The following is a 26,981-nucleotide window of genomic DNA, read 5'->3' on the forward strand; positions in this document are numbered from 1 at the left end:
TAAGGAGCTCTTATACTTTTAACATCCTTAAAATGTCCCACAAATCTCTGTTTTCTAAACTGTACAGAGAGGAGCTTTTTACCAAAGCAAACAAAAAAAGAAGAAAAATTGTATTTAATGGATTTGCAGTCTGCACCTTTCCATGCCTTCTTTGATATACCGTATTTTTCGCTCCATAAGACACACCTGACCATAAGACGCACCCACCTCTAGAGGAGGAAATACCAAGAAAAAAAATTCTGAACCAAATGGTGTGCCCTGTATCAGTATATGGCAGTCTAGTGGTAGGCCGGGACAGGGGACAAGGCACATCTAGTGGTGGGCACTTCTAATGGTAGGCAGCCCCAAGCCAGCCTGCCCACAGCCAGCCCGCCCCAAGCCAGCCCACCTGCCCCAGGCCAGCCAGCCAGCTCCAGGCCAACCAGCCCTAAACCAGCCAGCCCCAGGCAAGCCCCACTCCCGTACCTTTTTTAATTCTGTCATCAGCTCCAGCCGGCTTCACTCCTTCCCTGCCGCGGCAGCCTTCGCTCTTTCAGGCTCCTCATTTCCCAGCCAGCGGCGAAACAAAGCAGCGTGGCCATCAGGAGCAAGTTTTACGTTCTCCCGCTAAGCCCCACGCTGCTTTCCGAATGACTACCATAAGTTCTCATGAGTCATGAGAGGGAGAGCGTAAAGCTTGCTCCTGACAGCCGCGCTGCTGATTTGTTTTGCCGCTGGCCGGGAAATGAGGAGCTGGCTGGACGCTACACCACCAGGTAAAAAAGGGGGGAACGGTGATGGCAGACAGACGGACCAGGAAGGGGGGGGGTGTTTAAAACAAAATGGCAGGAGAGAGAGAGGGAGGGGAAGGAGAGAGAGAGGAAATGGAAGGTGCACAGGGATGGAGTGGAAGAGGAGAGAGATAGAAGAAATGCTTCTTATGGAAAGATGGGAATAGGGGAGAAGAAAGAGGGAGAGGATGGTACACTTGGATAGAAGGGAAGACATGGAAAAAGTTGTTAGATTTTGAGAAGAAAGCTGAAAAATGGAAGAAAGTTGAATGTTAAAAGTTAATGCCAAAGATGGATGTAGGGCAGAAAATGAAGGAGGAGAGAAAAACAGCAAATGGATAAGAAGGCCCTGGAAACACAGTTAAGAGCACATCCAGAAAGGAATTCAACCAGAGATTGGGAACAAATGATTAGAAAAATAAAATCAACAGAACAAAGGTAGCGGATATGATTTTATTTTCAATTTAGTGATCGAAATGTGTCCGTTTTTAGATTTATATCTGCTGTCTATATTTTGAACTGCTCAGAAAGAAATTAATTTCTTTATTTCTCTAGTGATGTATTACATGCAGAGACTGGCATCTTAGGGTTTCATTTGTTTATATTAGTACTTTTAGGGCTAGATTCTCAAAAATCCATGTAAAAAACCGACAGGCCACTGTCACAACTGTTATAGTAGTGATTTAAAAAAAGCAAGCCATTCTCCAAAAAATACTCATTCAAATGAGGTTGGCAGAGAGTAGCAAAGATTCACTAAATTTGTATGTGCCCATCGCTGCAATCCCCCTTAAAAAACAACAACAACAAATCGAGCCGCCTAAGTCAAATAACCCCACCACCCGACAGTGGGAAAGAAGGCCATTCTCCAGTCAACAAGTAATACCTCCCCCCCCCCCCCCCCCAGCAGCAGGAGAGGTGTCCAATCTCTCCCGCCGCCAAGCAACATATTCATATTTAAATGCAGGTGGTACTGCAGTGGTATGACAAAGCCAGAGAAACTATGAAACACTTGCATTCAGAGAATTGTGGAAAGCACGCCCTCAGATGGCCCTCAGAGCTTTCTTGCATTCATACAGTGGCCCTTTACATGAAAAATGTTGAATGCCACTGGTCTATAGGATGGAGCTGGATTCTAGTACCCAAATAGATTCTGAAAGACTGTCTGACCAAACGCTTAACTCAATCGGTGTGGGTGTGGAATGGGCGTGGTTTGGGCAATGACTCAATTTGAGCATCCTTTGATTTATTTACATATCACTGAGCGACCTAGGTCGTCCATATGATTCCTATATTGTAGGCGAATGAAAACCAGGTCTTTTTAAGCTTAGTTTGGGCTTCAAAAAGATCTGAGGTCTATGGTTGGCACTTAGGCACTCTTTGGACGTTCTTGTGGAACTTAGGCACAGTTTGGATGTCCTTAATATGATCTGCTAAATAGCTCTCTGGGTTTTTATTTTTGCTTTATTAAGCTCAAAATACATTTAATAAGGCACCACATAAACGGGGCACATCAAAACAGATATACTGCATGCAAAACCTATCATATCATATCACAGGGCAGTCAGAGACACCTGCCTAGAAACTGCTATAGCTCAATAAGTAAAAGCCCTGTGCTCCTCTTCGAGAGATCATAAGTTCAAATCCAAACCAGCTCCCTAGCACACAGTTTAATTGTGGCATTCTATCTTGTAGGTACACCTTGATGATCTCACAATGAGGTCACCATTGTGCAGCTGCAAACCTCCATTTGCAATGAAGTAAAAGCCATGCTAAGGTCTGCATCTGGGTTTTTTTTTTCTGTTTTTAAGCTTTTGTAAATGAAGTTATATATACAATCTATATATTTTTGTCATGTACTTTCTTTGCTTTCAAAAATGACCTGATTGGAGCACTGTTTAGTCAGACAAAAAGGTAGCTTTTTAACAAGAAAACTAAAGCTATGTTTTTCATGTGCTGTGCTTCAGATAATGAATCTTTTTCTCTACTTAGCAAATAACATTGCTGTTTGTCCACAAAAATAGAAGGTTTTGCATGCAATATATCTGTTTTGATGTGCCCAGTTTATGTGGTGCCTTATTAAATGTATTTTGAGCTTAATAAAGCAAAAATAAAAACCCAGAGAGCTATTTAGCAGATTGCATTAAGAACATCCAAACTGTGCCTAAATTCTGGAAGAAGGTCCAAAGAGTGCCTTAGTTCTGTCCATAGAACTCAGGTCTATCTGAAGCCTAAACTGTACTCAACAGTAGACTTGCTTACAATGCCTATAAGACCCAATTTTACAATTGCTATGCAACTCGCTAGCTCACTCTGAAGCACACTGGTTAAACCCTGTGCTCTTCTATCCTAATGTTGCTGGTACAAATCCCAGTCACTCTGTCTGATGGAAGAGAAATAAGAAAAAGCATTAAACTGATCCAACTTCTAGTATTACAATTATAATAAAAAACAGCATAAAATCACCATTCTAATAACATAACAATAAAATATTATAACATTAAAGACATTGTTTGGACGTCTAAATCTTACCTACAACCTGATTCTCTAAAGGACGTCTAAAAAGTTAGACGCCTAAACAGTGCTAAACTCGATTCTACAAAGGACGCCTAACATTGGATCCTAACTTTAGATGCATTTTGCATGCAGTGAAGTTGCAATGCACCAAAAAGCTATAGTCTGAAGTGGACTCTGGTAGATGATGTAACACAAAATGTAAGAATATTTTACCCTGCTTGTCCTTGGGAGTATTATGACTAACTCTCAGAGGTCTAAAAACACCTCGAAATAACAAATGTTTGAGTTTTGCAACTTTCATTACAAGTAGAGTTTTGCCAACTTTGTTACTCAAACATGCACGTAATAAAATCCCCACTTACTTGTGTTAATAGTATTATTTACATGTGGCATCACGTTGGACATTGTATTTTTGTGTTTTAAGTTTTAAAAAAACTTTGTCTGATGTGCATCATGCCAAATATAAGGGCATGGGAAAAGTAATTCTAAGGTCTTTAAAAAAACCTCCACTGTAGCGAGTCTTTTATACAATACTATCAATTTTTAACACACAGACGCAAATATCCATTTTCTGAACTATTCGTAGATGTCCTAACAGTAATTGGGTTATGTATGAATTAGGTTTTACACATGGAAATTAACTAGTATACAATATATGAGTATTCATGCAATCAAATATGCATGTATTTAAACACTCTGCATGGCTGTGTGTAGTGCAGATATATTTTAAAACAGAGACTGGAAGCTGGATAGAAAAACCAGTACTCACAATTGATTAACGACCCATAGCAAACTCTCCCAGCTTGTTGTACCCTCATGTTCCAACTGGTAGTCATAAAGCTGCAGAAGCACTGCTAACTGCTCACGGCTCCCAATAAGAGTTGCCACATCCTGAAGAGGCGATACAGGTCGAGGGAATCTTGTCACTATAAAAAACAAACAAACCAGAAGGAAAAAGCTGTCAGTAACTATGGAAATGGTGAGATATAACATAAGCTTGTTGAAAAAGGTCTAATCACTCAAACTACAATGTCATTTGTAAGTTTTCACATGCAAATTCTATTCTGATTATTCTAATACATTACAACAAAATCCAAACAGCACCAAAACATTCCACAAAGGAAATGAAGCAGCAAAACAGTAAAAAGATTGTGGAACAGAAGATCGGATGTACCAGTTTGAAGTTTAATACGTGCCAAATAACTTAATTGTCATAAAAACAACCCACAAAGGGTGTATACAGTCACAAGTGACCCACAGGATAGAAACCAAATAATGTATACAATAAAAATGATCCAACACGGGCCGCGTTTTATCAAAATAAAAATGTCTTCCTCAGGGTCTTATAGGGTCCTTGGCTGTCTTAAATATAAAAGCATAAAAGTCACAAAAAATCCAAGTAGTTAAGAGGCTACAAACAAACAGCACAGCTTAAAAGACTACATTCCCACCAGACCTCTAGTGTGCATATTCTAAAACTAATAGAAACATGAAACAAATGAATTTCATGTGTTTTGACATCTCAGGATACATTGCATGCTTCTGTGAAAGGGTATAAAATATAAAAAGAATATATAAATATAAAAAGAAATTATGTCCTTACATTGATAATATCTTTTCCAGTAGATAGGTTGTCATTTTAGACAAGCAGTTTATTTTTAATAGTTAGATGTGTATTGCCTGAGCAGAGCTATTTAAGGGATTTACATTTGTTGTAGTTTACTTTTCAGAGGCAAATCACCGTCCTTCATAAATTCTCACACTGAAGAACTGCCTTCATAGAACACTTTTTTCTCCACCATTTGCCAAGTACTTTTTTATTACTATACTAGTCTTTAAGCCCGTTACATTAACAGGTGCTAGAACATATGTGTGTGTGTCTGTCTTTATTTCTTTCTCTCTCTCTCCTTAGCCGCTTTCTTTCTTTCTGCCTTTCTTTTTCCTTGGCTGTCCATCACCACCACTTGTCTGCTCCCCCTGTCCATTTTCCCTTCCTTTTACCTCCCCTGTGTCCACCACCACCCCTTCACTGCTCTCCTTATGCAGCAGCAGCCCTTCTCCCTTTGTTTTACCTCCCCCCTGTCCAGCAGCACCTCTTTCCTTCTCCCCCTGTCCAACATTAGTCCTCCGTTCCTTTTTCTTCACCTCCCCTGTCCATCAGCATCTCTTTCCTTCTCCCCCTGTCCAACAGTAGGCATCCCTTCCTTTTTTATCCCCCCTCCTCCTTCTTATCCCTATGATACTCTTACCTTGCTCTGCCCCTGATCAGAAGTTCCTGACAGCCACCCAGTTGCACCCATTGGAAAAGTTCCCATTGCCGCATCCCACACCCCTCCTGACGCGGCTCCCGCTGTCCTTTCTGTCTGTCTCTGTCCCTGGCCCCCTTTGCCCGTCTGTCTTTCTGTGTATCTCCCTGCCCCTGTGTCTTTCTTCTTTTCTTTCTGTCTCCCTTCCTCCCTCTGTCTGTCTGTCCAAAGCAGCATTCCATCCCCCTCCATTTCCCTCCCCCCACACCAGTTCCCTGTGCACCTGCCCATGTGTCTTTCTTATTTTCTTTGTGTTTCCCTTCCTCTCTCTGTCTGTCTGTCCAAAGCAGCATTCCCTCCCCCTCCATTTCCCTCCCCCTCCCGACCAGTTCCCTGTGCAGCAGCATTAGCGTTTCCTCTACCCCCCCCCTTTCTCTTCCTGCGGTCCGGACTACAAACGTGGTGATTCCAGCAGCGCTTGCATCAGTCTCCACACGCTGCTTCGGGTCCTTCTACTGCCCTGATTTACTCTGGCACGTCCCTGATGACATCATCAGAGACGCGGCAGAGCAAATCAGGGCAGTAGAAGGGCCCAAAGCAGCGTGTTAAGACTGATGCACACGCTCCTGGAATCGCCAATCGGGCCCGCGGGAAGAGAAGGGGGTGGGCGGCAAAGGAGGAACGGAGATCGGCGGCGGCAGGAGGAACGGAGATCGTCATCTGGCTGCGGTCCGGCTTGTGCTGGTGACATATTAGAGCGCATGCGCACTCCTTCGGCCACAGACCTACAGCGCATGGAACATGCAAATAGAAGTGCGCATGCGCGGCTAGCTCTTTATTATATTTTGCTTCACTAAATGCAACAAAAATTCTGTCTTTTCTATTTCTATACCGTTAATCTACACACTTGCAAGCTTTCTGTATAGCTTTTTTACCACTCCTATGATGATGCTGGGCTTGTATTTCTTTCAAAGCTCCACTAAGGAGTTCTTTTACTAAGGCACGCTAGCCGATTTAGCGCTCGCTAAACGCTAACTTATCCATAGGATATAATGAACGCATTAGCGTTTAACGCATGCTATTTAGTACACGCTAAAATGGCTAAAGCACCTTAGTAAAAGGACCGCTAAATTGCTCCAAGGTTTTAGCTCTCTCCCTCTTTTTCATGTTCCTGCATGAAAGCTTTCCCTGCTTCCCAAAGCAGATTTCTGTTGCAATATTTTCCTTATATTACTAGTCATGAACCCATCAAATATTTTATACTAAAAAACATTTAAATAATCTATTAAGAATTTTTGGTAACAAAGCCACACTAGCATTTTTAGCGCTAGTCTTGGTGATAACAGCTTAGACGCGCATAGGAACACTATGAACGTCAGAGCTGTTACCGCAGCGGCCGATGCCAAAATCGCTAGCATGGCTTTGTAAAGGAGGGGGTAAGTAATTTTAAGATCATATTCCCTGGGTGTTAGAGTAAACTTACCTTTAGACAATGATTTATTGTATAAAAAAGAAAAAAATACAGAAAGATAATTTATTTATTTTTCTCACGTTTATTGGTAAGCTGGATAACAACTGAACTGAGGGAGTAATATGGCAGCTGCAGGTTGGGACTCAAACCTCAAAGTTATCTGGGGAATATATAAAGAAATTGTCAGGAATGAAATTGTTTTATCCATCAGAGAAGTTGGGAATGGTTACAGATTGGGTAAAGGTTCAACAACTTAAAAAAATCCATTGTTCAAGTGGTTTTTGGAAACTTTGGGTTTTTGGAATGGTAATATCAGAAAAAGACAGACCATAAGACTGCCACCAAACTTTTTTTTATTTCAAAATAAGGTAAATATTAAACACCTTCACACATAAAACCTTTAGCCACACTTCTTAGCCCAAAACATCTAATATACATAATCTTCTGTCTGTATTTGGCTATCTGATGATGGTGCAGGAATAGTGGTAGTCTTTTTAAAGACTTCTTTCAGTATCATCGGTCTAATTAACAAAGGTTTCTGCTTCACTAGCTTCTCTATGATTGAGTAGACTGCCATAATCTCATGCTCATTGATAAATGCAAGTTGTTCCATGCTAGCAATTAACTGGTCACACATTTCCACCATATCATCTATAGGGAGTTTTTCTAGTGTTCACAGGATCTTCATCATCACTACTATCCTTAAGCTTTTCTTTAACACCATTTCAGCAATCTCATCATCACTGAAGGAATGCACATCAAGTACATCTTTGTCAATATTCAGCACTTCATTAATATCAGGTGCCTCTAATTTATTAACATTTTCAGATGATAAACTTCTGGACTAAACAATGAGGTTTATTATCACCAGCGTTTCATCATTGACTTAGGAACCTTCAAAGTCTTACTCTATAGGTTCATTTTCATCAAACATTATTGAAGGATAAAGTTTATACCAAGCATTTTTAAATGCTGATTTATTTACATCTTTCCAGGCATTGGCAAGTGCATAAATTAAAATTGAACTCCTTGAAAAAGTCTTGTTTCTTATGCCTGTTAATTGTATCAAACATGCAATTCAGAAAAAAAGTCTTTATACTTGGTTTTCATAGAACTTAAAACTCCTTGGTCACAAGGCTGTAGTAAGGATGTCACATTGGGTGGGAGGTAAATGGCAGAAACATTCTTTTTCAGAAGACGTTTTTGAGGTAGATGTGCAGAGCAGTTGTCTATAACCAGCAAAACTTCACAGTTCTCTTCCAATTCAGCTTCTTTCTCTACAATGAGCTCTTGATGCTGGCACAAAGTGGTTATTGAACCAATCACTAAGGAGGAAATTCTATAAAAGGTGTCTAAAGTTAGGGACCTAAACAAATAGGTGCCTAAAGTTAAGCACCTAACTTAATTAGTAAATTGGCTTCAATAATAAGCTTCAACAAGCTCATAATTGAAAAAAATAAAATTGGGAGATAGGCTACTATTTTCATAGGCGTGATTCTACAAAAGATAGGCACCTGTCGTATGGCATCTAGCAGCGCCTAAAACCAAAGTAGGCGTGTTTAGGGGTGGAGAAAGACTTAGGCGTCACTATGCATGATTCTCTAAAGCAGTGTTTCCCAACCCTGTCCTGGAAGACCACCAGGCCAGTCGGGTTTTAAGGATAGCCCTAATGAATATGCATGAGAGAGATGTGCATATAATGGAGGTGCCAGGCATGTAAATCTTCACACATGAATAATCATTAGGGCTATCCTTAAAACCCGACTGGACTGGTGGTCCTCCAGGACAGGGTTGAGAAACACTGCTCTAAAGGACATAGGTGCCTATAATGTACTACTATTGCTATCCATTTAGCCGTGTCTGACCCTTGGTTACTCTATAGGCCAGTCCTTGCCATGCTTCCCTATTTTCCATGACTTCTTTCAATTGCTTGATGTTCATTCCTGTGTCATTCTTGATGGTATCCAGCCAACGGGCCTTGGTCTTCTTTGCTTCCTTTTACCACTGACCATTCCGAGTAGCTCCTCCTTTTCTAGTGAATTTGCCCTCATCAAATGTTCAAAATAGGTCAGTTTCTGTCTGATAATCTTGCCTTCCAGGGACAACTCTGGGTTTATATGATCAAGAACATTTTGTCCATGAGATTCGTAGAAGTCTTCTCCAGCACCACAGCTCGAAGACGCCACTTTTTCTTCTATCTGCTTTCATGAGTGTCCATGTCCCTCTCTTTCCTTAGCCAGCTCAAAGTGCCGGAAGAGGCAGTTAGTCCACTCGGCACACTTTTGAAACACCAAGCAGGCGGCAGTGATTACTGGCAGGGCAGGCTTCTAGACACTGATGTGCCTCTTTACAAGAAAGAAGATTATCGAGGTAAAAACCTAATATTTTTAGCGCAAGAGGTACATCAGTATGGAACCAGTGGGACACACCTAAGCAGTCCTCAGAGTCCAGGGCAGTACAGATGAGCCTGCTGTCAATACTGAGGACTCAAAAGCTAAGTCCTGGCAAGCTGCTACTGTAGGGATTATCCCTGCTCTATTGAAGCTTTCAGGCCTACAAATTTAGGCCAAGAACCATCTTTTCTCTCCTGGTGTATTATGAACTTGTTTACAAAAACTGTGTGTGTACAACCAAAATCATTTACCAGCATTGGGACTTTGTTGCTGTGAGAACATGTGGAGGACAGAAAGTTTTGCAGGCATTGCTATGCTTTTGTGCCCTTGTCATCTTTGCGAGACATGCTGGTGGCCCAGCGGACTCTACGAAGACTATTCATTATTCTTCAATGTGACCAAAAATCCCCTGCTGAACAGCTCCTGATTGGTTCTTGTAGGTCACCTGTATGAAGCCCTGAAACAGAGAGACCGCACAAAAATAATCCTCAGACAATTCTGGATTGGGAGGAGTCCGGATCTAGTATTGTGGAGCTCTCCTGTGTTTTATAGGGAATAAGAACTGATAAAAGAAGAATCTCTGGGGTTATGCCTACCCTCGACTGAGGGAGAGGAAAAGAGAGGGACTATCTGTGTTTGGACTAACGAACTTGGTCTCTGCTATGCAACCTGTACCATGAAGACTGGCAGCTTAGTGCTGTGGCTGTTATCTGAGGGAAAAGACCATGTGCCATGACACAGCGAGGATTCTACATCTACTCCGACTGAACATCTGTGCTTGCGGTATGCTTGTAGTCCAACAAAGAAAGAAATCCTTCACACCTTGTGAGCTGACATCAGCTGAATCTAAGGGTGAGCCAGAGGATTTATCTCTATAGTTTGCTGGGCTCAGATAAGAGTATCTGCTTGGTAAGGATAAGGTTCTTTTGGGACTCTTGGTAATAAGCCAAGCTATCAGAGTTGCTGCTTGTATTCTTTTAACAGGAATTACAGTTGGTAGGAATAAATATATTGTATACTATAATTAGTCATATTTTCTGATTACTTAGTGTAATTACATATTTACTTATTGTGTGCTGATATATATTTATCACTGATTATTAGTCTACTAGTTTTTTAGCCCGTTTCATTAACGGGTGCTAGAATAGATGTGTAGACTTAGGCATTTCTTTCTTTCTCTTTCTGAATGTCTGTCTTGCTTTCTCTCTCCTTGGCCCCCTGTCTGTCTTTATTTCTTTCTGTATCTCTCCCTGCCCCGTCTGTCTGTCTTTATTTCTTTCTGTATCTCTCCCCGCCCCCTGTCTGTCTTTCTTTCTGTCTGTCTCTTTCCCTGCCCCTGAATGTCTTTCTTTCTTTCTGTCTCCCCCCTGACCCCCCTGTCCAGCAGTAGCCATTCTCCTTTCCTTTCACCTCCTCCATCCAGCAGTACCTGTTCCCTGCTCCCCCTGTCCAGAAGTAGCCCTTCTCCCTTCCTTTCACTTCCCCCCATCCAGCAGTACCTGTTTCCTGCTCCCCCTGTCCAGCAGTAGCCCTTCCCTGCTCCCCCTGTCCAGTGTCACGGAGGGAAGGATATATGTAGCACATGGAGAAGTCTCCTGGCTTTTGCAGCGTGGCAGAGGGAAGGCGATGTTTAAATCACCGCAGGCTCCAACGCTCGTTGTCGAGATGGGGAAACCACCGCACGCTCCTTCTTCCCACTGTGCATGCGGAAACCGCCGCACGAAACCATGCTCCTTCTAACTGCATGCGGCGGCACGGAGACTGAAGTGCACATGCTCGCTAAGGGTTTTATTATAGCGGATTTTTTATGTGCCTTGCCATATATTTCTATCTATTTTCATAATAAAATAAGTTTAAGATATTTTCTGGTCTCATACTTTCCAATAAGACTGCATTAGGAAGAATCAGGGAGATTGTGTGTGAGGTGCTTGTGCTCCATAGACATGAGTCTAGAGCAATTGCTTATTTGTAATTGCCTGACAGTTTTATTACACCTAATCACACTACTTTACCTCCACCTTGTAAAATTCTTTAAATGTATGAAGGGTGGCTCATGTTGGACAGAACAGCTCAGAACTCTCCCCACAAAGCAGCCACACCCCTAGTGAAGTGCGCCTTCAATGAAATTGGGGATTGTTTTCCACACCCAATGTATGCTGGAGATGGATGCTTTGGCAGTCAGTCTCCCTCACTGGCTAGGATTTGTAAAGATGAAAAAGAAAAGAAAGGTCAGAGCAAATCAGTAAAACACCTTCTCAACTTGCTTGCAGAAGGGGCTATAGCACAGCTCACTGAGGAGAGAGGCAGAGCCAAAGAAAATGATCGATACCTTCTGCAAGGAAATTCGCGGTTTGAGGGTGACTACCCACTGGTTCCAGACTGATGTGCTTCTTGCAGCAGAATGGGGTTTTAACAAGGTGTTCCTTAGATTTGATGTTATTACCAACTGATGCTCTCCTGTATTCTAATTGTTGAAATTATGATTTGATAATGTCTGTACTGATACTGAATTATTTTTCCGGAAGAGATGAGAAACTTATGTCTGTCTATTGTTGTGTCATATGTTCAGCGACTAAAGGGTGACCAGGATAATATGTATGTAAGCAATGTGTAAAGTTTATTTATAGTTTTATGCGGTATATAAATTGTTAAATAAATAAATACAAAATTAGAACTTCACTCACAGTTGGAAGTTTTTTTTTTTCCAACTTTAAAAAAGCACAAGCAAAAACACACTTGCTACAGTAATACAAACTTTTCAAAAGAAAATAAATCAAAACCTATACTATATCTATATCACCATATTACAGTAAAGGTAACAGCTCCATTAAACCAGAAGCTTTGAAGGAGAACATAGCAGAATTGTAAAGGAAATTGATTAAAAAAATTTTAAGCATGACCAAACAGCAGATATTCTATATGCAGATTATCCACCTTCTACTCCTTCTCAAGTTGGAGCTGAAACCATAGGATTAAGCAATTTCTTAGACTCTAGAAAAATTTAATGCTGCTTTGTAACATAGAAAACATTGCTAACCCTCAAATACTTTACAAGATAATTATAGGGATAACAAAGGAATAAAGAAGCATCTAAGCTACACATTTATTCATGCAAAGCAAGAAATAACTTGCAACCCCCCAAAAAAACAAACCCCCTAACAACAAAACAAACCCAAATCAAACAGGATATGTGAAATACAATCATGTTCACACCTTGTTCAAAAACTATGAAGGCCACTAATGAATGACATATGCTGTACAACAACCTCTGAGGATTCTAAAAATACTGTTAAATTCATATCCAAGGCAGACATATTTCCAGAACCTTATTCTCCAATACAAGATAGCATACCTTTGTAATAGGAGGAAATAAACCTGAAGAGTTTTTAAAACTTTATAAATGTTTATCTAGGTCCCTATCCCTGGATCTTCAAGTTGTTCAATTTTGAGATGGCAGGTATACTTTTCCCACTTGTTCTAATCTGCTCTTAAGTATAATTTTATCCTTAACTATGGTAGTACCTAATATCTTTACTTCTTTAAACTTTTTTTTCCCATGTCTAGTCTTTCCTTGGAAAGCTTCGACCTTCTCCTCAGTCTACTGCATTTTATCTTGAAACTTCAATGCTAGAGCACTCAACTCTTTCATGCAAGTTGATAAAGAAGTATAGGAACTAAACTCCTCTTTTACAAAGCCGCGCTAGCCGCTTCTGCGTGGCAAAGCCCCGAAGCCCATAGAGAGTTAAAGGGCTTTGTAGAAGAGGGGGTAAGTCTTACAAGAACTTTCACTTATCTTAAAACAGAGCATTCTCAAACACTGTAAAGCAGGGGTGTCCAACCTGCGGCCCCGTGAAGTATTTTGTGCGGCCCCGGTCGAGGGCGATGCAGTGTTTTCCTCTGCTGCCCCCGGGTGTTTACCGTCTTGCTGGCTCCCTCCTCTGTCTTGCTGCAGCGTTTGCGCTTTTGTGCGGCCCCAGAAACATTTTTTCCAGCCAATGCGGCCCAAGGAAGCCAAAAGATTGGACACCCCTGCTGTAAAGCATTCAAAACAATGTGTTTTGAGCTCTGTATCAGGGATGTCACAGTGCTCAGTTCTTTTAATAACTAAAACAAACAAAAAAAAATTGGTATCAGCATCTTATATATCAGCGTGGGGCAATATTAATGCACATGATGAATCATACCAATGATATTCACACTGGTGAGGGGGCAACTATGAACATTAAAATTGTAGGGAACAGTTTTAGATCTACTATTCAAATAATGTTGTGCCAGCAGGTTTAAATGCTGGAGTGAATGCCATTGGTATGATTCAACACATGTAAGAATTATAAACAGTGATTGGTATTTGATACATGATGACATAAGATGCTGATGTCACTTTTAATGGACTGAGTACTGTGAGACCCCCCGATACAGAGCTCAGTACTTGAAAATTGTTCATGAATATAAACTTGAACGGACTAATGCTGAAGAACTTGTAGTGAAATGTATACTATAACTGTGTAGATTAAGTTCCCAGTTTTGATGATCCATCACTTCATTTTTTTTGTTTGTTTATAACAATGAAAGGATATCTTGAGGAGTATAGTCCCGTATGTGTTTCATGAGACCTCCACCTACGTATGGAATTTAGCATTTAATCCCTATGTGAACATTTAGAATCTTCACATGTGTGGCAGGTCAAAGGCATTAACAATCAATATAAATCACAAATAGTTTTGCCTTGCAAATAACGTTAAACACAACTTCTTCATAGCTATGTGTCTAATTACTGTGAAACCCTTAAAACAGTGTCTCACAAACTATCCGGAGTCAAGGCACCTGGATGCTGAAGGGCACCTGGAAGTGTGTAGACATTGATGCGATGACGTCATGTATGCTCAAAGGCCATGCAGACAGGCCCTGAGCCTCCAGTGTGGGGGGGGGGGGGGGGGGGGGGGGGAGCGCTCAACAGGAGAGGTGCGGAGAGGTGCCAGGGAGGCGGAGGGGGCAAAGGCTGATTGTCTATAGGACATGCCTCTCTCTGCGAGAGGCACGTTCTGTAGGTAGTCATCTGGCACCGGCGCCTCACAGAACACCTGCAATCTTGCCACGGCACACAGTTTCACTGCCTTAAAAGAAAGATTACCAATGGTTTTATAAAATAAAGCTACTATGTACAGGCATTTCAAAAAACTGCTTACTAGATAACAACCTATTTGAAGACCACTTTTAGAACACAGTAATACTTCCTCTAATAAGTGAGGCAAGACAGGGAAAAAGATAGAGACAATGATAGAAAGGAAATGACAAATCCTCACATGATGGTACTTCTGTGCCTCAGCTCTGACTCACAACTAAGGAAAAGTCCAAAAACTATGGGGCTAGAAATCTATTTTATGTGGACCGGTGGCAGCAGTCTTAAAAATGTGAAAAATAAAGAGGAAAGCCTAACCTGGAGCAAACAAGAGTTACGTTCACTTACAATTTACATTTTTTCATGCTATGTCATTTTACCAGAACCTTTGCATAACTAGCAGGAACTTTAGCATGTTGCCGATTCACTATTCAACAGAGTGCATGAATAGATTTTCTACTAATATGGTAACTCTGGTGTGGAGTTTGACATCTGTAAAGATTTATGTACCTTCTATCTGTGGCACTTCACCCTGAAGCTTGGCTTTGCTAGTGAATGGTGCATTCTGTAGCACCAAAGCAAAGAGTGAAGGGATCAAGGACTGCAAGGCAGAGAGATACATGTGGAGTTTATGCTCATCCAATCCATGGTCACCTTCCTGCAAGCAAAATGGTACATGCTTTCAGCCTACAATATATGATGTGATCTATTTTGTTACTATTGCATTTGCTCCAGTACTCTTGGTTGGTTTAGCATCAACAGATTATAATAATGTAGGTAAGAAATGAGCGATATCTAATCACCAATGGAGAAAAAGGTACAAAATTTAAATGAACCAGTTAATGATAAAATAGCCGATTTAAATGTGGAAACTGCAGATCCCTTACCCTGAGTAGTTTTTCAATTTTATTTAGCAGCGTAGGAATAAGGTGAGACTGTAGGTTGCTCAGTTCTGTTGTCCATGCAGCATAGGCTGGTAAGAATACCTGATGTGTTGCACTAACTACTCTTTCTGAGGGGTCACCCAAAGCTGTTTGCAACAGTTCAAATCCCTGGCAGAATGGAGGAAAAAGAAAGCTCAGGTTAAGAGACTCATATTCACTAGTAAACACAGCCCATATTAGATGAAAAATTTATTTTGGCCACTTAAAATGCACTTTGCTTTCACTTAAGCTGAATAGCTAGTAAATCCAATAGTGAGTAGGACTCCTGGATAATTTGAAATGTCTAATCTAGATTTATGCTTGTAATCCAAAACATTTGTATATCAAAGCACATTTCTCCATAAGAAATAATGGTAACTCAAAAACTTTAATACAACCCAACCTTTATTACAACCCAAAAACTTTAATACAAAATACTACCGTATTTTCACGCATATAGCGCGCATACGTGTATAACACGCATACGCATATAGCGCGCGGGTCCAAAGCATTTCAGTAAAAAAAAAAAATTTATATAGCACGCACACGCGTATACCACGCATGCTGCTATAACCTCTTCCCACTCCCGCTTACTCTTCTGGCCTGCGAACCGGCATCCTCCCCCCCGCTCGCATCACCCCCCTCCCCCACGATCCTACATCCCCCCCAGCACCGCAAAACATCTCTTACCCGATTGGGCACCGGCACCAGCACCAATGCACAGGACGTGCCAGTGCCCGAAGATCCTCCCTCGTTGGGCTGGGCTGGGCTGGGCAGTGCGAGGGAGATCCTCCTTCTTCCTTGTGCCGGGCTGGACTGGGCTTTGAGCATTTGCGCATGCTCAAAGCCTTCTGGTCTCGCTCTCTCCGAGATTCTCGGAGAGAGCGAGACCAGAAGGCTTTGAGCATGCGCAAATGCTCAAAGCCCAGTCCAGCCCGGCACAAGGAAGAAGGAGGATCTCCCTTGCACCGCCCAGCCCAGCCCAGCCCAACGAGGGAGGATCTTCGGGCACTGGCACTGGCACGTCCTGTGTATTGGTGCTGGTGCCGGTGCCCAATCGAGTAAGAGATGTTTTGCGGTGCTGGGGGGATGTAGGATCGCGGGGGGGAGGATGCCGGTTCGCAGGGGGGATGCCTGATTGGAATGAAAAAAAAAAATTGTACAATGCGCTCACATGTATAACGTGCACGGTTATGCACGGTTTGTAAAAATTGTGTATAACGCACGCGTTATATGCGTGAAAATACGGTAGTCTTCACTCATTTAGAACAGTCACTACACTTTCGCAGCGTCAGAGAGAGAAGAACCATCAGCTCAGTTGCGATGATGTGACGTGTGTATACTGTATGTACTACTTGTATCGCAAGACCTTGCTTGTTTAGAACAGTCACTACACTCCTGCAGTGTCAGAGAGAGAAGAACCGTCGGCTCAATTGTGATGATGTGATGTGTGTATACTATATGTACTTGTATTGCAAGACATTGCTTGTTCATCAAGTTAAAATTTAATAAAATGTTTTGCTTGTCTTGCAAAACACTTGCATACCAAGTTACTTGCAAACCAAGGTTTTACTGTATTTGCATACTCAGCCATGCATACTGTGACAAACCCAGCCCCAGTTCCAGATTTGTCACTAAGAAATTGAGGGAAAACATATTCAAAACCACTTAAGGATAAGGACATAAACAATCAACAACCACCTCAAAATATGCCCTAAATGGAACACCCGGCGGTCTTTGAGATACTGCAAGGCCACACCACCACCCTCACACACACATCACTCACTCAGCCACAATCTGAAAAAAGAGAGACAGAAAAAAAGTGGAGAAAAAGCCTCAGTTAAGCTTCATATGGCAAAAAAACTCCACTTTTGTGTCTCAAGTGTGGTGGAAAAAATAAGGCACAGTAGCAGCCCCCCAAAAAAACACCTCACAAAAAGCACGCCAAGAATTTCACAAATCCATTGTGTGGAAAAGTCTGCACTTCAGTGAAACAGTCATAAATATTGCAACATAAGCAGAAAAAGACTTAGCTGCCAGTGAAGTCCCAGCTGTCTCCAATCGTGCTCACAAATCATGCACCACTGCCCGGACTTTGTAGCCAGTCAACCCACCTGACGGGGAAATCTCCCTTTTGCTCTTGCTGCATCAGGGGTAATACTTCCTGTATCATAAGCAATCCAGCACAACTCTCTATGCAAAACTCTCACGCACTCCACAATCAATGTATTACTGGTGCCAGGAAACGCTATAGATCGCAGCTCTTCTATTACTCCAAACTCTACCTCTTGAGGCCCGCAGACCAATCATCACTCAGCTCCAGCCTGCCAACCAATCAGCATGATTTCAACCAAAAAATGCCACCTATTCAATCCGGACATTCAACCCTATACGTTGGACCGATTGTTAACAGGTATATCCAGTGTTGTTCTCTCTGTCTTAACTAATGCCGCCAATCACCGCATCTAGATGCATAGGGGAAGTGCTAAATTCATGTTGAGCCTCAAGACAATGTATAACCATCGGTTCATCCATGCACCGGGTGTTCAGGCACGATCTATGCTCCAGCAACCGGGTTTTCAACCGGCAAGAAGTTTGACCAACATAGAGCACAGAACAGGGGCACAAAATTATGTAGAATTGTAGATAACCCCCTCTGTCAGGGTCAGAAGAGCTGGAGTTAGCTGACTACTCCTATGAGAATGAAGGGGAACAGAAAAGCAGATAACAGGTTCCTGGTGGGAATAAAACTATTTTAAAATCTGTTAGGGTTTCATTTTGTAGGAGAACATCCCTTTAAAACAAGCTCATACAGGGCCCTAGAGTGCTAGAAGCCATCCCCTTTCCAGAAGGTTAGGGCATGATTTCATGAGGTATAACGAGAAAGCTCTGAAGCCAGGAGGGGGAGGGCCTGAGCATGAGAAAAGGTGGCACATTCCCCTGGAGCAACGGCAAGGGAGCGAAACACACATGCTGGAGGAAAGTGAGGATTGTAAGATTGAACCCACAGAGAGTCGAGAAAGTTTGGAAGCTATGGACACTATGAAAGAGCCTGCTGAATTAGGTGTGCTGGAAAACAGCATGGAGGTAGGTCCCTAACTTGGGAACAGTGAACTTTGCTTTAACCATTGGTGGTATGATTCTGTTTTGCCTCTTCAAAGTTTTTCATTTAAAAGAGAGAAGGTTCAGGTTCGTGAACTGTTTTTCCCTTTTGACAACCTGTAAGACTGTGTTATGATAAAGACTGGGTGCAACCTGAACCTTGCGGGTGAAGAAAGCAAGAAATGGGAAAAAGGGAAAAAAAGAAAAAAAGTGTTGGGTTTTTTAAAACTTATGAATTAAAGCCTTATGTGCTACCAAGGAGGATAAATGTTTATCACACAGCTCTGGTACAAATCAAAAGTCTTTGGGAAGTTATGTGAAGGTGAAAGTTTGTGGGGAAACCTATATTATAACAAAGTGTGAGTTTGGGATCCAGAAGATTTCCTTTCCCTTTTGCAAGCAAGAGTACAAAGGTATTTCAAATTCCTGATTTAGAGCTTCATGCTCCCTGCAGTTCAAGCCATGCACATATTATGAGTCTCTAGCAATTCACTTTTCAGTTTTTTCTTAGAAATAAATATTTCTGTTTGTCACCCTGTTCTGGTGAAGAGGCAGATGGTTTTTGGCCTGTAAGCTCAGGCAGGGTGTGAAACATATGAACTTTAAAACAATGCTGTGAAGAATGTTTTGGCTGTATGCTTTCCCTTGTTTCATTTATTGAAGGATCTGAACTGTGGACAAAGACCTGAATAAAAGTTTCTTAGTTTAAGTCTGAAGTTCCAGTTGTGTATCTCTTTTTGGGACAATTATACTACCTGAAAGGTTACCCCATTTCAGGGGAACATGTCTAGATCCGAAAGTCTGTCAGCGCTAGAATCGCCTAGTGCAGGCGTGGGCAACTCCGGTCCTCGAGGGCCAAAATCCAGTCGGGTTTTCAGGATTTCCCCAATGAATATGCATTAGAGCTATTTGCATGCACTGCTTTCAATGCATATTCATTGGGGAAATCCTGAAAACCCGACTGGATTCTGGCCCTTGAGGACTGGAGTTGCCCACCCCTGGCCTAGTGGCTTGGTCAAGGGCGTAGCATGTGACAATACGTATAGTGAGCACTAGTGAATATACACAGTTTTTACACAGAAAGCATAGCTGTTTACTTGTAATAGGGGATCTCTGTAGGAAGCAGGATAATATAGACCCAATTAATTCCATAGGCTGACTGATTGGACTAGCCATTTCAAGCTTAATAAATTATAGACTAACAGGAAAGGAACAGCCTTCCTTGTCCAGCTGATGTTTGTATGCAGCATACCTCAATCCATAACGAGCTTGAAGAGAGAGTAGAAAGCGTCTTGAACAGGTATACATGGTTTGCACAGTCCAGTAGTTGAGGTGTTCTTATCAATGAAACCTCTGCCTCAAGTCTGGAATCTGAACTGTTTGTGTCTCTGACTGCCTCTCGAGCCCAATGCATCGGCCGGAGACTTCAACCCCCACTGAATCAAGCGCACATAAATAGGGGGAGGAACGCAGTCATCTCCGATCCAGGAAAAAGCCACCTTGGAGCCATGCAGCCCACACTCAAGCCCACTATGGGTGAGAGCCTTGCTCTCAAGAGAACGGTCCCCGTGTCCTCGAAATGTTAGTGCAGGCTGTCCAAGTGGGTGTACTGTAAAGCAATCTGCCCCTTGGAAGCAGATCCTCGACCTAAGAGTCTGCACTCTCCCACAACCAGAGTGTTGATTCGATTTGCGAGCCGCCCCCTAGATAACCGGCATCTCTCCCCCCCGCTCGCAAAGGCACCCCCGCTCGAACTGGCACTACCCCCACCCCCGCGCGAACCGGCACCCCCCGCCCGAACAACTTGAACTTACCCCCCCATCTGGCACCAGCGAGAGGGAGAATTAGAAGGCCTTGAGCATGTGCAGATGCATGCTCAAGGCCTGGCAGAGGCAGGAAGATCTTCTAGCGGCACCGGCACGTCCTGTGGGCTGCATGCCGGTGCCAGACGAGCGGGTAAGTTCAAGGGGGGGGGGGAGAGGGGGAGCAGCGACGCTGGCCTTGGGGGGAGTGGGAACATATCAAAGCGAGTTTCCATTATTTCCTATGGGGAAACTCACTTTGATATACGAGTATTTTGGTTTACGAGCATGCTTCTGGAACGAATTATGCTCGTAAACCAAGGTTCCACTGTACTTCAATTATCAAATGAAACATTTTAGAAGCACAAATGTTAACTAGAAATCTAGTATTAGGCTCACACATTTTAGTAGTAGCTCATGTCACATCAACTTTACACATCTATCAAGAGACAAGATGCTCTGTGACCTCTAAATCTCAGCCATACCTGCTGATATTTGTCTTGATCATCAATATAACCCATGATGATACCGAGGCTTTTTATAACAGCTTCCCGTACCATATCAGCCTTATCCTCCATTAGCATCTGCTGTAGCATGGACAGAACCAGTGAGCTACGGATCTCTTTCTGAAAAAATCAAACAAAAAAAAAATGTAAGAAATGCTGCCATTCTATATACTGAAGAGTAGTGGTAAGAAAATTGATGTCTTAAACAATATGTCTTGAAATTCAAAACGCATATTGAAATATCTGTATACAAATGCTAGAATCCTAAAAATAATATGGGAGGGTTAAAGTATATAGCAATAAATTAAAAGGTAAATAAGCAAACATCGCAAAAGACATGGTGAAGGAGGATACCAATGGGATAGTTTGATTCTAAGGTAAAAAATAATTTACAAATTATAGGGTGGATAGAAGAGGGCGGGGGGGGGGGGGGAGAGAAGTGGATTGACTTTATATACTAAAGAGAAAATTAAGTTAAACAGAATAAAACATCTTTAGGAATCAGACTACAACAGAAAAATTCCATGTGTGAAGGAAAAGAGAATGCAGATGGGCCTCTACTATTGTTCACCTGACCAGATTGACCAAATGATCAGGATAGGGGATTTAATATACGGCCTTTTTGTAGCAGATGTCCTCCTAGGAGAGCAGACATATATTCTCATGTGTCGGTGACATCATCCAAGGAACATGGTACGGACACTACAAAGTGTACTGACATTTTAAATTTATTGGCAGTGCCTATACTGCACATGTGCTGGCGCCTTCTCACCCAACAGCAGCTCGCAGGACCATTAGTTCAGTAAAAAAGCTAAGAAGCCAATTAGGGGAGGTGAGAAGGTTGTAAGAATATATGTCTGGAGCCTGGATCCAAGATGGCTGCCGCTATCTGTTGCTGACAAGACGCTGGAGAGTGTCTTTCCTACCTACCGAACAATGCCGAAGAGAAAGGGTAGGAACGTTGGTGGAGCCTCCCAGTGCTCGAGCCCCGCAGTTCTCACCGTCGATGACATTTTCCGGCGTCTCCAAAGTGAGTCGAGCCGATTGGGGAATCGCCCGTTGGGAGCGCCGGCTGATAGGAGTGTCTCGGCGGATACCCCCGGGCTGGATGTCACGCTGAGCCCCGACGTCAGGACGCCTCCCTTACAGCCGCTGCCGCTGAGAGCCAGCTCTCCGAGGGAGGAGAGCATGTCCAAAGAGGCAGAGTTTTCATCTCGAGAGGCCAGTGAAGCGGAGGGCTCGCTGCAGGGAACAGCACAAGGGGAACTTCTCCTTGTAAAAGAACCAGCGACTGGGACAACTGTGCTTAAGGGTCTACAAGGCACAGGGGAGGTAAAACACTCAGATGAACTAACTAACAGTGCACAAATACTTTCCTTTGCCCCTATCCGACCCCCAGAGGTTACACTGGAATCTTTATGGGACTTGGTTTCTAGTCTGGGTAATTATCTCAGTCCTCAGATAAAGAATTTGGAAAAAGAATTAGAATTTCAGAAAGATGAAATTAAAAATGTGAAACAGGACATTGTAGTCATAAAAACTGAGATACAAGAAGAAAAGAAGGACTTAAAAATGTTTAAGAACAACCAAGACTTGATTGTGAAAGATAATCTTAATTTGAGAAGAAAATTAGAAGCACTTGAAAACAATAGTCGGTTTAACAATTTACGTTTGATTAACTTTCCAAAGGTTGCCTCAATTCCTCCAGGAGAAATGATAAAACGGTACTTTCTGGAAAATTTAAAAATTCCTGAAGGTTCACTGCCACCATTGTCAAGAGTGTACTACTTGCCTATTAAAAAAATCAGGATTCTCAAAAAAAAGATGAGGATGGTAGTCCACAGGAAAACCCTTTGGATGTTATTGCTTTATTGGAACAATCTGATAGAGAGGTGGCTAGTCCAGCCACTCTCTTACTGACTGTAGCTTTGGCTCCAGACAGAGATTGGATTCTTAAACTTTTCTTTAAAAATAGATCCAGAGATTTCCTTGGCTTCCATATTCAAGTTTTTCCTGATGTTTCGAGAGAAACTCAGAAAAGAAGGAGGGAATTTTTATTGTTAAAATCAAGTGTGACCCAGATGGGGGGATTATTTTTTCTTAGATACCCTTGTAAGTGTGTAATAAGGTATAATTCCCTCAAATATATTTTCTTTGAACCGTCTCATTTGTCTGCTTTCCTCTCCATGAAGCGCCTTGAAAAAGGAGAAACATCGGTGTCTTAATTATTAAGCTCTCTTTCAGCACAGATGACGTGTTTTGGTTAATTTTGTTATTGTACTATACTCACTCCTAATTCCTGAATCTTGGATCCATTGTTGAGGACTAGTGTACGATTAAGTTGGAATTATTACCTTTTATGTAATTTTGGTTTATTTTCAATTTTGAGAATAATCAAAGATATGTTTTCTTGATTGCACTTTTCTGTACAAGATGGTATGCTTGTTAAAATTTCAAAAATTTATAAATAAATAATAATAAAAAAAAAGAATATATGTCTGCTGCCCTTGGAGAAAATCTGCAACAGGAAATAACTATCTTTGCTTTCTCAGAGGACAAGAAGGCATATATTCTCATATGACTTTGGACAAGGATAATGGATATATATCAGCAGCCTGGTGGGTAGGAGGGAAAGCTGGTGCTCAGGATGTAAAATCATTTTACAGAACTGCTTGTCCAAACCAAAGGTCTGTTCTGGCATTTTGCTCCAAACAGTAGTGAGAAATAAAGATATGGATTGAGGACCAATTGGTCGCTTTGCAAAAGTCCTTAATGGATGCAGAGTAGAAATGAGCTAGTCAAGAAGCTATAGCTTGAGCACTGTGAGCTGTTACATGGCCTTGTAGCGTCAGCCCAGCCTGAGTATACATGGAGGAGATACAGTCTAGTCTGCCAGCAAGTAGAGACTGTTCTCTGGAAACAAGAACCTGAAGTCTGTTAGGGTCAAAAGCCACAAAAGCTGGGAGGATTCCTCTATGAGGTTTAGTGCATTCTAGTTAGTATGCCAAACCACATTTACAGTTCAAGGTGTGCAGTGCTGCCTCTCCAGGATGCGAATGCAGCTTTGGAAAGAAAACAGGGAGAACTATTGATTAGTTGAGATAAAATTCCAAGACAACTATGGATAGGAATTTTGGATAAGTGTGAAGCACTCTGTTGTGGTAGAATCTTGTGTAGGACAAAGGCTCTGAAAACATGGTATGTACCCCTAAGGGTATGTGAACCGCTGGTGGGAGCTCCCACCCTCCTTCTTCCTCCTCAACCCCTGGTGGAGCCACTGTCGTCACCACCGCAATGCCTACAATTAATTTTGCTGACACAGAATTGAAAAGTTTTTTGAGCTTTGAGTGACCTCTTGCATATAAATGCAGAGGACAAAGCTAATGTCCCAATGTGTGTCCTCTGGTAGGTTGCATAGAGAGATCCATAACCTGCAGACGAAAGGAGGTACTGATGCCGCTGTACAGGTCATTTGTGAAGCCCCACTTGGGAGTATTGTGCTCAGTTTTGGAGGCCTTATCTGGCCAAGAATATAAAAAGACTTGAAGCGATTCAGAGGAAAGCGGCAAATATAGTAGGGGGTTTATGCCAAAAGTACAAGAAGAGACTAGAAGACCTCAACATGCATACTCTAGAGCAGTGGTCTCAAACTAAAACTATTTGCAGGGCCACATTTTGGATTTGTCGGTACTTGGAAGGCCACAGAAAAAAATAGTTAATGTCTTATTAAAGAAATTACAATTTTACATGAGATAAAACTCTTTATAGTTTATAAATCTTTCCTTTTGGCTAAGTCTTAATAATAATATTGTAATTTATAGCTAAAGAGACGTATGATCAAGAAACTGTTTTATTTTACTTTTGTGATTATGATAAACAAACCGAGGGCCTCAAAATAGTACCTGGCGGGCCGCATGTGGCCCCCGGGCCGCGAGTTTGAGACCACTGCTCTAGAGGTTAGGAGGGACAGGGATGATATGATACAGACATTTAAAACTAGAGGACATAAATTGAGGTTGAGGGGTACTGACTTAAGAGTTATGTTAGGAAATTATTTTTCATGGAGAGGGTGGTAGATGCCTGGAATGCCCTTCCAAGAGAGGTGGTGGAGAGGAAAACTGCGATGGAATTCTAAAAAGCATGCGATGAATACAAAGGATCGCTAATTGGAATATGAATGGGCTAACTTTCATAGTCTGAATCCCGCAAAAGAATTGGTTTGGATAGGATGGAATAAGCTTCAATGGCAACTCCTGTAGTTGGAAACTAAGGTCAGTACCGGATAGATTTCTAAGGTTTATGGCCCAGAAATATCAAAGAAAAAAGACAATTTAATCATAAAATTGTGATTACAGGGCAGACAGGATAGACCATTCAGGTCTTTTATCTGCTGTCATTTACAATGTTACTAATGTTCAGGACCCAAACACTGGACACACCATTTAACTGTGTCAGAGCCTGAAATGGTCCAATTACATCGAGAACATTTCTTAAAGCCACTTGGTATCATTTCTATAGTGCTGCCAGATGTATGCAGCACTGTACATTAAACATGTAAGAGAAAATCTGTGCTCGATAGAACTTATAACCTAATCAAAACAGACACTGGACAAATAGGAGTTAGGGAATTTCTCACAGAGGGAATGATAAAACAGACAATGGTCAGAGTTAGGAGTTGAAAGCAGCCTAAAAAAATGGGCTTTTAGCCTAGATTTGAACACTCCCAGCCTGATGTACTGACTCAGGCAGTCTGTTCCAGACTTATGGTGCAGGAAGATAGAAGGAAGAGAGTTTGGAGATGGCAGTAGAGGAAAAGTGTATAGATAAGACACCTGATGAATGGAGTTCCCGGGGAAGAATATAGGGAAAGATAAGAGAGGAGAGATACTGAGAAGCTGCAGAGTGAATGCACTTGTAAGTCAATAAGAGGAGTTTTAACTATATGAAGAAATGGATAGGGAGCCAATGAAGTGACTTGAGGAGGGGGTAATACGAGCATAGCAATACTGGCAGAATATAAATTGTGCAACAGAATTTTGAAAGGCACCCTCTTTGACATGAAAGGGAAAATAACCAAAATAAAATCAAAGGGCTCAATGGCTCAGAAGCTCGAATAACTAAGATGCCAAAAACAATTGATGCTCCCGAGGGAGGGGGGGGCCTGTAATAGCCCGAAGCCCATAAAATGAAAAATTGATGAAAATTAACCAGTCAAGTGAAATACGATAAAAACAACTATGAAGAAAAATAAATATGCAAAGGCCCCAAATAAGGGTGAAAGTTTGATGCACTGAAGACACAGTTTCTCAGCTGTACAGAGAACTCATATCTCCCCGTTCTCTTCTTTCCTCAAATGAGTACAGCCGCAATTTCACTTGAGGAAAGAAGAGAACGGAGAGATATGATTGAAACATATAAGTACATCACGGGACGCATCGAGTCAGAAGATGATATCTTCTGGCTCATGGGACCCTCGACCACCAGAGGGCATCCGCTGAAAATCAGGGGAGGGAAGTTTCATGGTGACTCCAGGAAGTACTTCTTCACCGAAAGAGTAGTGGATCATTGGAACAGACTCCCACTCCAGGTGATAAAGGCCAGCAGCGTGACGGATTTTAAGAGAAAATGGGATACTCACGTGGGATCTTTAAGGGAGTAAATTCAGGGGAGGGGATACTTGGAATGGGCAGACTTGGTGGGCTATAGCCCTTTTCTGCTGCTTTTTTCTGTTTCTATGTTTCTAATAGTCCCACAAACTGACATGAGGTGAGGAGTCACTGGCATGAGCATGGTATGGGAACTGCCCAAAAAATTAAAGTGATAGTACACTTGGGTAGAGTCCATAGCAGGTTCTGCTGTTGAAATCATCCACAGGTGAGAAAATTATGCCTGCTTGTCCTTGGAGAAAGTGACCTGAACAGAGTTGAAAGGATCTGTAGTGGGAATTGAACCCAGTTCCTCTGATTTTTGGCCTACTGCACTAACCATTAGGCTACTCCTCCAGAAATTAGGAAGATAAGGAGAAATTAGGTTCTTACCTGCTAATTTTCTTTCTGTTAGCATGTAGACTGATATAGTCCTTACGAATAGGTAATATGCCTCACTGCTACCAGCAGGTGGAGACTGAGATCAAAC

At 42.0% G+C, this 26,981-nt stretch overlaps 1 protein-coding gene across 11 annotated transcripts in view; it reads right to left on the reverse strand.

Moving 5' to 3' along the window:
• Window positions 1-26,981, reverse strand: part of RELCH (RAB11 binding and LisH domain, coiled-coil and HEAT repeat containing) — a 403,047-nt gene that overhangs the window by 172,748 nt on the left and 203,318 nt on the right. For all 11 annotated transcript variants that reach the window (XR_004538476.1, XR_004538477.1, XM_033934993.1 and 8 more), the window contains 4 exons: window positions 20,826-20,966; window positions 15,401-15,565; window positions 15,024-15,171; window positions 4,054-4,210 (listed from right to left, as the gene is read on the reverse strand). Coding sequence is in view for 9 of the 11 variants with exons in the window: in XM_033934993.1 (XP_033790884.1) it covers window positions 4,054-4,210; window positions 15,024-15,171; window positions 15,401-15,565; window positions 20,826-20,966 (611 nt within the window). In the remaining 2 variants the exon portion in view is untranslated. The remainder of the gene's footprint in view (window positions 1-4,053; window positions 4,211-15,023; window positions 15,172-15,400; window positions 15,566-20,825; window positions 20,967-26,981) is intronic.

The sequence above is a fragment of the Geotrypetes seraphini genome, chromosome 2 (genome assembly GCF_902459505.1).
Source record: "Geotrypetes seraphini chromosome 2, aGeoSer1.1, whole genome shotgun sequence".
NCBI classification, from domain to species: domain Eukaryota; kingdom Metazoa; phylum Chordata; class Amphibia; order Gymnophiona; family Dermophiidae; genus Geotrypetes; species Geotrypetes seraphini.